Source organism: Uloborus diversus, chromosome 9 (assembly GCF_026930045.1).
Source record: "Uloborus diversus isolate 005 chromosome 9, Udiv.v.3.1, whole genome shotgun sequence".
NCBI lineage: Eukaryota > Metazoa > Arthropoda > Arachnida > Araneae > Uloboridae > Uloborus > Uloborus diversus.
In genome coordinates, this window is record NC_072739.1 from 120,961,958 (window position 1) to 120,978,935 (window position 16,978).

At 30.6% G+C, this 16,978-nt stretch overlaps 1 protein-coding gene across 1 annotated transcript in view; it reads right to left on the reverse strand.

Moving 5' to 3' along the window:
* Window positions 1–16,978, reverse strand: part of LOC129230464 (histone-lysine N-methyltransferase 2C-like) — a 176,472-nt gene that overhangs the window by 71,318 nt on the left and 88,176 nt on the right. Inside the window, 8 exon segments of the mRNA XM_054864865.1 lie at window positions 180–311; window positions 971–1,038; window positions 3,035–3,160; window positions 4,143–4,263; window positions 6,305–6,541; window positions 11,757–11,942; window positions 13,909–14,212; window positions 15,225–16,473. Of these exon segments, the coding sequence (XP_054720840.1) occupies window positions 180–311; window positions 971–1,038; window positions 3,035–3,160; window positions 4,143–4,263; window positions 6,305–6,541; window positions 11,757–11,942; window positions 13,909–14,212; window positions 15,225–16,473 (2,423 nt within the window).

Below are 16,978 nucleotides of genomic sequence, written 5' to 3' on the forward strand. Positions count from 1 at the left end.
AGATAAGAGTAATAACAAGCATTTTTAAAGTCTAAATTGCAGCGAAATGTATCCAAAAAAATTTTCTTCATTAAAATAGTTTTAAAATGTAAATTAACATTAAACGGCATCAGCCTTGCTATCAAAGGGGGTAAGGAAAGCTCTATCAAAACAAATTTAAGCTTGCTTCAATCATTTACCTCTGATGGATTATCAGAATTGGAATCAGCAGTAGGTAAACACACAGTAGGCATTCCAGTTTGGCGTAGAGTGAATTTTAATGTATTGGATACAGAACTTGGCAAACTTTGTGATAGAATAGACTGAGGGACCTAAAAGGCAAAAATTATTAAGTAAAACAGTTAACAGAAAAGCTGATTAGATATGATAGACAATGCTCAACTTTTCACAACACAAGAAGTACACATCAGAAATTATGTCGTCAAAGAGTCAAAATGTGACAAAAGCCATGTCTAAACTTTATCCACTGTATAACATTTTAAAATTTATAGAATGAGACACAGACATTGATAAACACCAAGAGATATTAAAAACAATTAACGATAAACAAAAATGAAAGACTTTTTTGAATTAAAAACTCAAATTATTTTTAAATTATCAGATAGTACAAATATAAATTAAAGTTAAAACACTGTTCAAACCTTGAGGTCCTATAACAAGGCAGCAACAGAAAAAGAAATAAAAAAAAAGATAATTATATCTATTGATTCGAAGAAATTAAATAAGTTAAAACATATTTTTAAACACTAATTCATATAGTTTAACCAATGTAAACCTTGATCTTTATGCTTTGGTTTAGCGTTTATTTCTAATAATCATTATACATTAAACACGATTTCAAAATGTAAAACTGTATTTTTATAAACAAAAAATGAATTTAAAGAAACAAAAGGAAACAGATAAAGAAAAAAAAAACATTATTTATTTACTTTATTTATCTTACTTTATAACAATATACACATTTACTTACAGGAGGCTCAGCAATTGTAGGCTCAATGTCAGGCTTTGGTTCCTTTAGCAATAAGTTCTGTGTTTGATCTAAATAATGTGAAACAAGTATTACTATTTAGACAGATAATATTCTTAGAGCTGAGACAACTTTTTGAGAAACACAAGAGTGAAAATGAATAGAGAAAAGGGAGAAATTAGTGAAAGGCTTTGCACATTAAACAGGGCTAAATCATATTTTTTTTCCTCTTATAAAGGAAGCATGATAAAGGAAACATAATAACAGTGAACTCTCTCTAATCTGAACACTCATGGGACCCAACAAAAGTGTTAGAACTAAGGGGGTGTTTATTATGGAGGCAGACAGGATAATGCATGTATATACAGTGCTGGTAAAAAAAATTGCATCACCCTCGCATTTTCACAACAATGGGATTATGTGAGAAGTTTTGGTCGACTGATTAACGATGAATATATGGGAAATTCTGCAAAACTTATGAAATAAACATTTAACAGCAGGAATCTGATAATTATTTACGTAGATCGGGGCTGTTTCCTGGCCAAGGCAAACTGCTGACCCCATGCTTATTTTTCCATTTCTGAACCTGTGAGTGAGTTTAGAGAAAAAAAATTACTTAACCCCATGTCAATTTAAGTCTAATGGCAGGAGAAAGGTTTTTAAATTGTTACTTACCAGTTTTGCCCTATGGCACGGAGCAGAATCATCCTGGAAAATGACGTTTGGAACTGAAGTAAAACAATCCCGAAGGAGAGTAGGAAGCAATTTCTCCTCCAAAATTCCAATATACACCTGAGGTTTACTGTTCCTTGCACAAAGTGAAGCCCACCAACTCCTTGATCAGAAATACATCCCCAAATCATCTGGGATACGGGATGCTTGACTGTGTGTTGAATGCAGTCGGGATAATATTCCTCTCCTTTGTGGCGCGGGTGATGAAATTTTTTTACCACCACTGTATGTATTCCATTGCGTTAGTGGACTACATTCAGTGTTTTGCCCAGGGGACGGGGAGACTACCGTTAAAAACAGTAGAGTTAGCAAGTATGCAGAGCGGTCAGCTTATGTTAAGTCTATGGAGTTTCGCCAGTGCCATTAAAATGTGTTCAGAATATCTGGGTGTTCACATTAGAGTGTTCAGACAGAGGAAGTAGTCACTGTAGTCAAAAGGAGCTATAGCAATGATATTATAGACATGCATAGAGAAACAAGGGAGCACGCATAATATAAACATTTCAGTTAATAAATTTCTTGATTGTCTCAGAATTACTATTTCACATGAAGTCAAGTATTCAGTGGTAATAAAATATTTACCAATGAAAGCATAAAAAGAAGAAAAATACATAAATAAAATGCACAAAATGAAGTCATCAATAAATAATATTAAATTAATGTGACAGAAATGGTAAATAAAAAAATACAAAAAATAAAAAAAGATTAGTTAGACAGGGGGGATACAAGGGAAAGGTTATGGGGTTCATGATCCCCCCCCCCCTTTCCTGCCAAACCATTGATTATTTTAGCCATCCACATTGTGTTAAAATAGTTCAAGAACAAAATGATAAAAGTAATTTGATTGATAAAAGTAAATGATAAAAGTAATCTTTTCAATTTTGATGATTTAAATGATAAAAGTAATCTTTTCAATTTTGAATGTTTCATTGTGTGGAAAATGTTTGATATTTCACTCGGTTCAGGAATGAGATATATACATGTAACCTTAAGTTACTTGTCCCCAAATATATCAACTCCATACAAATTATTTTTCTGCAGGCTATGAAGTCACCATATGTGTGGAAAAGTAAGAGGGTATTTATTATGTTGTTGTATTTTAAAGATTAAAGAATTTAACCAACTTCTCTAAATAATTATCAAACAGGAGAGTAAATAGCAAACAATTATGCACATTTTACTTAAATACACTTAATTTTTCTAAAAAAAAATCAAATAAATAATATTGCAATCTGTACAAAAAATAAAATAACTTAATTATATCAAATAAATAAAAAGGAAAACGTTTAAATATTTCATGTTTAATCAAGAGTAATTCAAAACTAAGCAACTTACTCAAATCAGTTCCAACCGCTTTAGGTTGAAGATTGGTATCCTTAGGTAAATCTGCTACAGATGAGTTCATATCGTCAGTGAAGCTTTTAACAGCAGATTCCTCTGTCTTTTTCACATCTGACAAACCTTTTGAAAATATAGAGTTGTGAAAAGTTATTAACACAATTACGAATCATTTTCAAGTTATATACAGAATACAATACTAGTTTGGGTTCTACTTCATCATGGCATTGACTTTCATCATGCCCATAAACTGATAAAGTATACAGTCCCCCCTTCCCCCCCAAAAAAAGGGAAATTTAAATGAATCGACAGAATTTAGAGAAAGACTTCATGCAATCTTGGAGGTATCAAAAATTGAGTAAGGGTCAAGGAGGACATGAGTTAAAACATTCAAAACCTCTGCTTGAGAAAAAAAAAAAATTTTTTTGAATGCAAGTTTTGAAGGAAATTCAAACAATATTATTCCACCATCCTTAGAACTTTGCATGTTCTGTTGGTTTAAATATATTTGGTGCTTTTTGATGTAAATTGAAAAGTAATTTTTTACTAGAGGTACCAAAACAAAAATAGAATATTTTAGACTTAAAAAACTACCTTTCACAATATTGTATAAAACTTCATTTTGTTGCCTTATACAAAAAATGTCCCTCTGTCTCAATTATCTTTCTCATCACAAACAACTTCAAATACTTACTTTTATTTACTCATCTTTTAACACTTTAAAAACTTGATTCAAATTGTTCAAATCCTGCATTTTCATGTACCTTATTTCAGATTTGCATTTTTGAGAAAATCTTATTTACACATAGAAATTAATTCCAACTGTGGGAAAGAAAAGAAAAAGCATACTTTACCTGAACTCTTCAGTTTAGAGATCCCGTAATTTAATAAATAAGAAATTTAAAAAGATTAGTAAAATACAGATCAAAAGATGGGTTAGTTCTTAGAAAAACCAAAAGACACTCTAATATATTTTTTTTACTTCAGTTAAAATTAATTATAAAGATAACCATTAAGAGTTTTCTATTCAATAGGATTTATTAAAATACTCGGATAAATTATGAACAAATGCTTATGATACGAGGCATCACCTTATACTACATACCTTTGAGATTACTTTCTGTAAGAGTAGAAGCAGCAGCATTTCCTAGAGTAAATGGTGGCTGGTTAATAACTTTCTCAATTTGCTCTCTTTTTGGAAATCTTTCACCTGGTAAATTATCTCCCTGGAAGAAAAGTAAAGCAACAATGAAACTTAGAAGAAAATTTTCAATCAGCAACGGGCAAGGAGTGTAAAAAGATCAATGAATGGAGATTAAGATGAATCATATTGGAAAGTTTAAGGTATATGAATGAATTTCAACAGGAATTTTCAGATCAAATGCACTTTTTTGATGCAAAATCAGAATACATAATTTTCATGAATTTGTCATGTGTAAAATCATTGATACATTTCAACTCATTCTAAAATGTTCATGAGAATCTGAAAATTTACATAACTAAATAAAATAGAAGAAATTCAAAAGGAGTTTTTTTTTAAATCATCATAATGTACACTATCGAGTTAGTCTGACTGTATGACATAAAAGTTGTGTTTGATCAAGACAAAACAAGACAAAAAATAAATAAATAAATAAATAGTAATAATAATAATAATTTCTGATTTTTATCAGGTTTTCAAATGTAGATACCATTAAGAATAACAATTCTTATATCTAACATTTTCTTTGAAAAAAAAATGCAGTAGATACAATCCAAAAATCAGTGGACTGTTGATAGCAGTAGCAAAAAAAGAAGGGCTTGAAAAAAAAAAGGTGAAATTAAAGTCAAGACAATACAATTCTTGTCTAAAAAGATTTTTTTTTTTCAAAAAACAAAAGACACTAATACATTTAGTAACAGCATACTTGAAAACAAATATGGAAACTTACAAATCTTATATGTATAAAGATGTTTCAACCTGAGTTGATTAAAAGTTTAGTTGGTTTGTTGGTTCTTAGTTTTAATGGCAACAAGAGCCAAAATAGGTTATAGTTAGGATGCTGCAAACAATTTTCAATGTGTAAAAGAATGAAAAGGTACCGAACATGTAAAATAATTTGAACTATAAAGGACATAAAATTTCCAGAATTTTGAAAAATCGTTCAAATAAACAAATACACAAAGCTTTAAATTTTGAAGAAGTAGTAGAAAAAATAAACAGTAAAAAAAATTTTTGAAAAAAAAAAAAAAAAAACATTTAAAAAACAGAAACAAGGACACTCGAACCAGACACTAAATTAAAAACTAAGTCATACTCCTGAAAGAGGAGGAACCACTTGAGATGGAATAACTTATTCAAAGTAGTTTAAAAACATCTTTCTTCTCTAGTAATTTCTATAAAAATGGATGAAAATGATGAAAAAAAATTTAAAGCAAGTATGGTTGAAACTGGACAATCACGAAGGTAATGCAACACTGTCTGATTGACATCACATGTGCTGCCTATATTGGATCTAGTTCATAAGAAAAAAGATTTTTATGAGTAAATCTGGCGTGAAAATAGGAGGAAGGGCGATAAGTTGTTCTCTGCTGGTGATCTTCGATGATTTGAAACAGTTTGTCAAGGGCTAGATAGAGTGCAATTTGTTTTGTGTTCCTCCATTCAAGTTCTACTGCCATTTAATGTTAAGACAGTCGTTAATAGATTTTTTTTAGGTCATTGAAAGGAACTAGATCATCAACCTGGTTCAAAGTTTTGTGTATGTGGTTTTTACAAAAATGTTTGTATGGTGATCCAATTTCTGGCATTCTACTGTTTGAGAAGAAACTGTTTGTCAGAGAAAAAGGAAAAAAAAAAAAAAACCCAAAGAATTTTGAACACTGCAGTTCAGAAAACGATAAACAGGGAGGGAAAAAAATCATAAAATGCCAAAAATAAATGAATAGATAGATAAATAAAAGAAAAACATTAAAATAACTTAAAAGTCTAACTATTGCAAATTAATTTTGCTTATCCTAATTTTAAAAAATAACAAAAACCAGCATTGACATCAGATTTTTTTTTTTTTTTTAGAAATGCTTTTTTTCTAAGATTTACAATTTCTTTGTATATTTTACTGGAGAACTTAATATTTATTTACAATTTTCAAGCCACCGAAAAAATCTTAAGAATTGAAATTCCACAGTCTGTATCATACAAACTAAATATCATGCTACGAAACATGGATTTACAAGTATGATGAATAGAAAACACTCAAATAGTTACTTAAAACTAAAATATCACACCTGAACTTGAGATAATTTCACTTGATTTAGCCAGGTCTTTCCTTCCATTTTGGCTACTTGAAAGTGCAGAGGTATCTGCTGTGAAAACAGAGGTGAATGCACATTAGTTTGATGGATGGATGATGATAGAGAAACAGGGGATTGCATAAGGGGAGAGGGTGAATGTTGAATCCTTACAGGATTCGGCGTGCCAGCAGGTGATGCAGGCATCATTGGCGATTGTGGTGCAGTGTGGCTCTGAAAATTTACAATAAAAGCTATTTAGATTCAGAGGACCAGAAAACAAACAATAATATACCAAATAAATATAATGCAAAAAATGCTACTTTATTAACAGTTTAATTTTTAAAAGGTATAGAAAATATCAAGCCCAATAAAATAAAGTTACTTGGGATTTAACTATCATTTGAAATGCATAAGTAAAGGGAAAAGAAAAGTTTACAGAGAAAACCACTTTTCAGTAAAAGGAATAAAGCAAAGTACAAAGAAATGAATTTGTTTTAGATAAAGTGTATGTTAGTATTTGAGTACTGCAGGATAAACTGTGCAAGCTGCCCTCTATGAATAATCTGCTTTATTCTTTGTTTATCACAAACTAGTTTTTAATGATAATTGAAATAGGGATCTTCATTAGCAAGGAATAGGGTGCAAATTGAAATGGTGAAATATTTTACTCTGTTCTTGGGCAGTTCTCAAAAGGTGGGAACAAAAAAGTTAACTTTGAGCAATTTCAAAAATTTTCACATTTGACATCAATTTTGCTTTTATTCTACGGCATGCATACCTAGAACACAATATATGAACATGAAAAGACAGCAGGTATTTGTAAAAATTGTTAATTAGCAAATCAAATCAGCAGTCTGTAGGTAACAGATTTTGGACATTGTTGTCCTGTAGGTAACGGATTTTGGACATCATCATAATGTAAGTTTCACCATTTTTGACAATTAATAATCTGATTTTTAACTTTTCCAATGAAAATTTTATTTACTACTTTTTGAATTTTGAAATTTACTAATAAAGAGGATATTAATGAAATACTTGAATGGCTATACATACTGCTCTTTACATTTAATAAAGCTTTGGAATGATTTTGAAGAAGTTGATGAAAGGTAAAAAAAAGCTTCGTGGAAATAACTATACAAGCTCGTAGCTTCTTTTATTAAATAACATTTGTATTTCTCTGGATAATTAACTTTCATTTCTGCAGATATTTTCCAAACTTAGAATGTACTTCTACCAGAACGTCACTTTTTATTCTACTTCTAGGAGACATAATCTCGTGTGAGCATTAAACTTTGCAATAAATTCTTTTGCAAATAGGTATTAAAAATCAACAATGACTTCAAAAAGCATATAAATATAACACAAATTCCATAAAAGAACTTAAATTGTTTAAAGCACTTTTTCAAAACATGTTATTAATTCAAAAGGCTTATTATCTCTCAAGTCTCAAGATAGAATGAAAATTACCAACTGATATTTGTTTACAAATCAACTGCAGACGATTTTTTTTAACTCTAAAAAATTAAAAATAAAAAAATTGCTAGCGCAGGTGATAAAGTCGCCAAAACTGGTGCAGCTGACGATAAACTACATTTGTCAAACTGGAATTCCCCTCTGGTAACCTTTAGCTTATCGTATACTGTGTTGTTGCCAATGGAGGTTTGCTTGGCGATTTTAGCACAAAATGGCTTTTGTTACGAACATAACCAGCCATGTTTCTACTGTAATTTATGTATTGTTCAATGTGTAACGTATTAATTATGCAAAATACCAATGGATTAAAGAAGATAACATTATAATAACCTTTTTTATTGAGGTTAGAAGACAGTGGATCATCAAAAATTATAAATAAACGGACAGAATTATCGGCGTCAAGATCGTAACGCCATTTGGACATCTCACATGTATGTTTAAGAAAAATCATTTTTCTCCTAAGATACTGCATAAAAGCTTATGAAAACACTTTTAAACAATTAAAAATTGATTCTGAGGATCGATAAATACCTTTAAAATGAAAACATCATATACATAGTTCTCAAATAATAGCATTGTAAAGATCGTAACTTTTGGAAATACATCAAATTTCAAACTTACGTTTTTTTAAAATCGTTTACAAAGTAAATAATCTATCTTTACTTTTGTTATTTGTGTAAAATATTAACAAAAAGTTATATTCAGTGTAAGATTCATACCTTTAATTTTTTTTTTGAAACGTATGGAAATAATTTAAAAAAAAAAATTTTTAATGGTACATTTGCTCAGTTAACATTTCGGTACGTCCAAAATTGTGCCTTTTAGCAAAGAAAATATTTTTTTAAGGGCATTTGAAGACCATTTTTTCCATAATTTATGTCAATTCTTGTCTCTATACAGTATTATAGTTTAACTCAATAATTTTTGAGTTAATTAAAATGAAAGTTATTTGGTGTTGAAGATTCGAAGTTGAGGTCTGTGTTTTCCCCCACCTTTTGAGAACTGCCCTCTTAAAGCCGCCTATCTGGTAATGTTTTAACTATACAGCAACATCCAGATTCCGAGCTAAAACAAAGAAGTTTTTTCTTAAAACGAAAAATGATGAGTCAACATTTCACAAACACTAGAAATTTGAAGAAAAAAAAAGGGAAAAATAGTCATTTTTCCAAAAAAAAAATACACCTAGAATTCCCTTACGTCTGGCCATTTTTGACAAACATAGCAAAAACATATCTTATCATACTTGTATAAAAATTGTGTTTTGTTCAAAAATCAGATGGAAGTAGAAATTCGCATTGAATTAAAGGGCTGTGACACATTCATTAGTTCTTTTTTTGCCAAACACTAACTTTAATGTTTCAAACAAAATGCTTAGTTTATGCCGAACTTGAACCCCAAAGCGACTTGCTGTGATATCAGTCGAAAGCTAGTGGAGTGGACTAATGTTTGGTACCCATTGCAGCTAGAATGATTACTTATGAAACTACCATTTACCAGGATTTGTTGATTTATTAAATCAGCTTGATTAAAACGATGATTTAAATCAAATGATTTTTTAAAAAATCATGGTTTTAAATAAAATGATTTTTTTTTTCACAAAATCATTAATTAAAATCAGTTGATTTTATTTTCGTACATTAATTTTGCTTTTTTAGAATGTGTTGCACTAAATTTAACTGTACTGCATTCTTCACTTCAACTGGTAAAACTACATAGATCCTTCTTTCTGTGTGTGTAACAGATTTTCAGACTCTTGTAATATTGCTTTTACTCCAAAATCACAGTGCAGAACAAAATAAAAATTTGCCATTGTTCTTAAACACCATGACTAGCATAGTTAAGAAAAGTACTTGTTCAACATATTATTTTACACTAAAAACATATATGATGATGAAACCTTGTACTTAAGCAAAGCATAAAACAAAATCACATCTTATCTAAATATTATAAACCTATTTATAACTATTAAAAATTTATTGAATATTTAGAAAACTTATCCTTAATTTTAAGAGTAAGCTGAATGGATTCATTAGTTCAGATTGCTTTATAAACAAATTTTAACAATTGCCTTCTTCACCTCAATTGAATCCATTTCAGAACTTTTGTAGACTCTAAGCTGATAAACATATAAAACTGCCAAATTTTAAGAATTATTTTTTTCTAAAAAGTATAAAGTTATAATTCTAAGAAATAGTGGTACCATTGTTTCCTAAACTTATAATTGAAGGATTGGTGGTTGTAGCTGGGGAGAGGGATGACAGCAGCTAGAGTTGAAGCCTAGTGATTGCTAATCATAATTTGTACTCAAGAATTTCTCATTGTCATTTTAAAACTTCTATTATTATGTGTGACAAATTTTCTTTATATAAAAATCGAAAATTCTGCTTGAAAATTCAAAAAAAGAGACATGAAAAAATGTCAAAAGTAGTTTGTATTCTCGTTATTATTATTGTTGTAAGTATTTTAAACGTTAAATTTAATTTAAACCATGCATTTGCATTAAAACTCTCTGGCCCACTTATACCTATTATTAAAAAATAGCTACTGCCATGAATAGTTAAAAAGTTGCTATTTCACGTATTGTAAGAAATATATTATTTTTATAGATAAAAGTAATTAATATCTACAAATTTTTGAAGATTCGCTGAAAAAATTAACAATTTTTATGAGAAAAGTGTCATTTTAAAGGATTTTGTATTCTCTTTCTAAACACGCACCTATTTTGTGTGTAGGATTTCCAGAAATTTCAAAAATTGATTTTTTTCTCAGAAATTTGTTTTTTTGGTTCATTTTCCTTCTATCTAAAGTAACTTGGTTATTGTTATGGATTGGACAAGATAATGATGGGTGGTTCTATTCTTCACTTGGGCTCTTCTATCATCCCCTTTCTTTTGGCAGATTCTACTTGTATTTATATTTCAATAAAATTATCAGGTCAGTTTCAAAGCCATAAAATGGTATTGTGCAAATGGATCAACAAACTTTATTTTTTACACCTTTTTTTGCGGTGTAGCATCTATCTTTCAACCATTTTATTTCTTGTGCAGAGATTTTTTGTATTTTAAAATAATTTTAATTAGACTACAATCAGAATGATTCCAGATCTATAAAATCAGCGCTTTACTTTAAAACGTTGCCTTTTAACATAGATTTTTTCAAGCATGGCTTTTATCTTTAAACTTTGTAGAGATTGACTATTTTATTTTAAGCTTAAAGAAAAATTCCACATCCTAAATTTTGGCATTAAATTCAATCTTAGCTAAAATTGTATTCAAGGCTTTTTTTTTCCTTTTGAGGAGGGGGATAGCTTCTTTAACATTGCTCCAGATTCAGTTTATGATACCAGGCTTAAAAGTCTTATATGTATAGCCTGGAGCAAAGGAGAGTCCGGTTGACATAATTTAGATGGCTAAATATATAAAAATGAAACATGTTAAAGGGTTAAATTTTTGCATTATTAAAAATTTCTACATCAGAAGAGTTAGACACTTGGAACAGCTATCCAAAGAGGTTGCAATGAGCAAGGGCATAGATAGCTTTAAGAGGGTTATTGATCTTTATTGGAGACTAATAAATTGACTAAGGCCAACCTTGCTGACCCCAGAGCCTACTGATTGACGTCACATTTGACTTATTTTTCCATGGAAGAATTTGTACTTCAACAACAAAAGATAATACTGCATAATACTTATTCTACAATTATAATATTGTCACAAACAAAAATAATTTAATGTCTAGTAGAATGAAGAAACACAGATCAAACCCAAAAAGAGTTAACCAACATAAATTACAAGAATGTTTTGAATTTAATTTAAGTATATTTGTAATATACCCTTCTAATTATTGTTTAAAATTAATTATAAAAGCTTTTAATATGATTACTGCAATTTTAATAAGACTAACACTCAAATATTTAATTTTTTTCTTCAGAAACATATTTTGAATAAGAATACTAAATTGAATTGGTACTTACAAACTGAAGTGGAGACTGAGAATTTTGAGGGGATGATTGCACTGAACTAATAGATGGATGAAGAGGACTCCTGGGTACTTGTTGTGGTGACGGCTGCTGCTGCTGTTGTTGCTGCTGCTGTCTTTTTTGTTGTTTCAGGCGGTAATCCTGAATTGCAACAGTATTTTGCCTTATCTGCTTACGAGCCTGCATCAAATCAGAATTTAAAATATGTAACAGACAGCATTAACGATTTCATATAACTAAACATCAATAAATGAAAAATGCACTCATATCAATTACAGAAGCAGCAATTTAATGAAGATCCATTAAACATTCAAATTGCTCAAAGATATTTAGAAAAATTCTTCTCTTGAAGTCATATTACAAATTCAATACAAAAGAAGATTTTGAAGGGATTTCTGCTTTCTATTATTTCTAGATGTTGAAAATTTGTGGCCGAAAATACTTCCTACCATAAACTCAAGTCTAGTTAACCAATTAAGAAATTAGTCATTGAATCCCTCAAAGCACCATAATAATTACAATGTTATAACCAAATGACCCAATAACTAAGGTTTAGTTAGAAGTATATGAGTCTTAGCCTGGAACAAAGGAGAGTCAGGGAGGACATAAATCAGTTGATGAAATTTATCAAAATGAAAAATGTTAATGGGAAACATTTTTGCGTGGAAAGCAGGACGAAGCTATTCAAATCTCAGGTGAACCTAGAAATAAGGAAAAAGTTTCAATTTAGTAGGGTTGAGAGCACTTGGTTCAGCTTACCAGAATAGGCAGTAATAAGTAAGGGGGTAGGTACAAAGCTTTAAGTGGGCTATTGATTTTCATTGAGGATTAATAACGTGACTAGGAACATACTAGATTGGCCTAGAGTTTCTTGCTGGTTGTCACATTTGGGGACTATTTTATCAAAAGGAAACATATCCATTTTCCAAAAATGTCCAGGAAGTGAAAAAAACGAATTAGGATAACAGCAAAACAGTTTTATCACCTTCCTGGGTACAGGGTGAGCACAAAAGCACTAAGTAAGAAATGTTTGCATAAAAAAAATAGGAGATATCGCCATCTTAATTTTGGATATGTGCCCTTTTGAATGAAAACCTGAATGTTGATAATTCTAATTTCACGAAAACCCTAATGTTTAACCTTCTCATATTCTCTTATCGTACTTGCACCTAAAACTAGTGGAATAAAATTTGGGGATTGTGGACCCGCCCTCTCCCTCCCCCATGTTTTTTTGAATCTAAAGTCTTCATACTACAGATTTGTTCACGATATGTCACGTTTTGTTCAAAATAAACAATGTAGAGGACGGATTGGTCACCTTTTAATCAAAAAGTCAAACTTTACCCTTAAATGAAATAAGGTTTTCCATATTTGGACTTCTTGAGAGTAGGTGATTTGATTAAGGCCATCTGAAAGATTCACAAAATGATGCAAAATGAGTTTTTCTAAAAAGTGGATATGTTCCCTTTTGATAAATTACTCCTCATTTGTATTTCAAACACCAAAAGATACCTGTCTCCAAAAGCTTTCCACATTTTAGAGTAGAGCCTTAAGATTACTTCATAGAGCAGTAGCCTGCTCTATAAGGTAATCCTTGAAGAAACTCTGGCAGCTTCTTTAAATGCCAGAGATTCAGCTTAGAACCTCCATATGATGACTTGAACATTTCAGATTTTACTGAAACTTTGTAATAATAATGACGACGAAGACTCGAAAATATCTCCAACTGTCCAATATGGAAGAAGGTCAAAGGTTACAGAAACAATAAAACGATTTTACATAGTTTTAGTTGGCTGATTCACCAGTTTTATTGGGATTATTATTAAAAGATTCACAAGCAAGTTTTACTTTGTGAAAATAAAAAATAATAGAGCTGGAAATAAGAATCAATATCATTTAGGAAAGTTAAAAATAATGGCAAAAATGATACACTTGTTTATATTACTAAGGTCTGGACGAACATTACACTTGCATCCATTCACAATACAGTGGCATATACATGTTTACTGAATACAATAAATAATAATAACGTAAAGGATATAGATACACTTAAAAACCCACCCAAACAAAAATAGTGATTTGAACTGAAAACAGTTACAGATTCATGCAAATGGGTAAATTTTGATACATATGAAAATGTACAAACCAGATCTAGTTGCTTTTGTAAACCAGCCTGTTCCTGAGAAACTCTGGCTAATTCAAGAGCATCATTACCAGCAAGATCAGCACCATTCTTTTGTAACTGTCGCTTCTTTGCATTTAGAGCTTTCTTGACTTTTCTCAACTTTATTACTTCAGTTTCTAAACCCTTTTGCTGCGTGGTTAATATAGTTTGCTGCTGCAAAAGATTTTTTTCATAAGTGATCATTTTCAATTTTTCAGGGTCCATGTGAGGATCAACAGGAGGGCTTGAAGGAGTAGCCACAAAGCTTTGACTGAAAGCTCTAGCACTAATGCTGCCTGTAAGAAAATAAATAAATAAATAAATAAAAAACACAATACATAGAGCAATGGTTCTCAACAGGTGTTACGCGTTGGGGTAAGCCAAATCTGCAAGAGGTATATAGTTAACTACCAACAGGATGTCAACAATTTGAATCAAATGATATATTTTTTAAATCTGATTTAAAATTATTATTTTAGTCTTAAATCTTAGAACTCTTCCTGAAAATTCTAAATTTCCCTAGTTCCGCCTTTTACAACCTTCCTTCTGGACACTGATTTTGTCCCCTGAAGTTCATCCACACAAACCAATTTTATCTATTTAAATTCTATCTTCTTAGTGATCCCAAAGATTGAAATTTTTAGTCAGTGGCCAGTGGGCACTATTGGTAGTCACCACTTTTTTTTTATTAGCAGCCACTATATACAGGACTTTAAAAAAAAAAATAAAATTTAAAAAATTCAATGGTGAAAAGGATCTTTAAAATTAATATTGATTAAATTCAGGGGGTGAACTTATCAGCCACTAAAACCTGTTCACATTCAATGTACCTCACAAGCTGTAGCAGGCCCAAAATCATTTGTGTGAGCCATCACAGGCACAAAACAATACTTAACAAAATTCCTTTTTATTTAATTAAAATTTTTATCAGACAGTATAGATTTTTCATTCTTTGCTAGGCACTGACAAAGGAAAGGATTGTTTCAGAAACCAGTACACTATTTTCAATGCTTTTCATTTGCTCTAATTTAAAATGCTTTCTCTTTTACTACAAAAAATCTTATTGTATAATATTGAATTTTTTATCATACAAATTAATGTATAATTAGTAAAACCAATTATGTTCATGTATTTTAAACAAACTTTTGAATATTTTTATTTTTTTAGCTTGTGTTATTAATAACTATAAATCAATGGTAATCTTTTTTTTAATAGCAATATTAAAGACAGAAGAAAGGTAAAGAGTTTTTTTACATTACAATTATAAAACTAAACAAGGGAGATAGTTAATCAGAAACAGGAAATTACCTGATAATGCTTGAGCTTTCTGCACAACTGCTGATCCTGGAATCCCACTCAAAGTATTTAGTACAGCTGGAGCAGGCGGTTTCGTCTTTAGACTTTGCATAATTTGCAACTGTCGAGGAGATGTTAGTGACACATTAGGATCTTGATTTTGCCACAATAATGAATAAGGTGGAGGTCCAAAATTGTGTGAAACAGGAGAAGAAGGTACACCAACAGATGGTGAGACAGCACCTTGTAGTGGCTCATGAGTTCCAAGTAATGAGCCAGGTCCACCAATGCTATCATCAGGTGGACCAGAAAATACATCATCTTTCAGTCTTTCAAAATCAATATCACTCAAAAGAGCATCGCCATGAGGAGATATTAACCCTTCTTGAGTTTGTCTACGCTGTTCTCGCTTTTCTTGTTCCACTAAATCTTCCAGTAAAAGTGGCTGTTCTTGCAACAGAAGTGGTTTATTGGATGGAACAGATGATGACATTGCACTTTGCTGCTGCAATGGTAAGTCTTGACGGATATTCATATGTAGAGGAAATAAACTTTTAGCTTGAGCGAGCGATTGGGATTGAGGATTAGCAGCAACCAAAGTTTGTTTCAAAGCAGTTACCATACGATAGGATGGTGGAGGAACAATTTGATCGGGTGCTGGAATTGTTGCTTGAAATTGTTTTTCTGGTATTGTTCTAGGTGCTGCTAAATTTGAAGATTCTGTACTAAACGGAAGATGTGGTTTTTGTTCACAAGTTTCCGAAATGGATTTCTCTAATTTTATATCAATAGCAGAAGGATACGTTTGAGAAGATAAACTGCAACTAGAAGAAAAGGATTGCTTGGGCTCTTCTTTGATATTGCTTGCTATTTGTTCCACAGTGGGAGTACTGATGCAAGAATCAAGTCCTTTAGGTTTAAATGAATTTTCATAGCTTACATTTGTAGATATGTCTTTCTTCTCATAATTTAAAAAGCCTTCATGTAAGTGTGATGTTTTTGGTTGAACAGAATTATCACACTTTTCACTTCTGATATTCAAATCTTTTTTGTCTTCAGGTAATTCCTCTGGCATGAGATCTTTCTCTTGAGTAGCTTCTTGTTCCTTAATAACTTCATCTTCTAAATCTTCATTTTTATCATCTAAATCTAAATGCTCATCCAGAATATTACTTTTCTCTCCTTCACCAACAAGACTTTTATCTAATTCTGGATCAGCATATTCCAGGATGTTGAAGTCATTACCCAGAACTGTAAAAAAAGAAAAATGATATATCTTCAATAAAAGCAAAATCATTTTTATTGAATATCTATTGGTGATTAAATTTTGAGTTTTAATATTGTGAATCGGTTTTAAAGGTTTTATTATTATGATACTACAAAACATGCATGCAACCTATAACTTCTTAATATTTTGATTACAATATAACTACAATCAAAGCTCTACTGTTGATTATTGTACATTTTGTCCCTTAATATCAAAGATAAAATTTAAATAATGTATACAAATGTTTTCAAATCAGAGGAAAACAACTAGCACTTATGTAATAAAAATTTGCACACAATGAAAATTTTCAATTTTGCCTCTCCTAATTGCTACTTTTGCAAAGCACAGATTTTCAACTTGGACTTTAATTGAAACTAGCTGCATCGCACAGCTTTGCACGGTCTACCTTGAAAATAAAAGTTATGTCAATGTCAAGTGACGCGAGTTCAACAATCAGGCTTGAACAAAAAAATAAGTAAAATTTTGCGG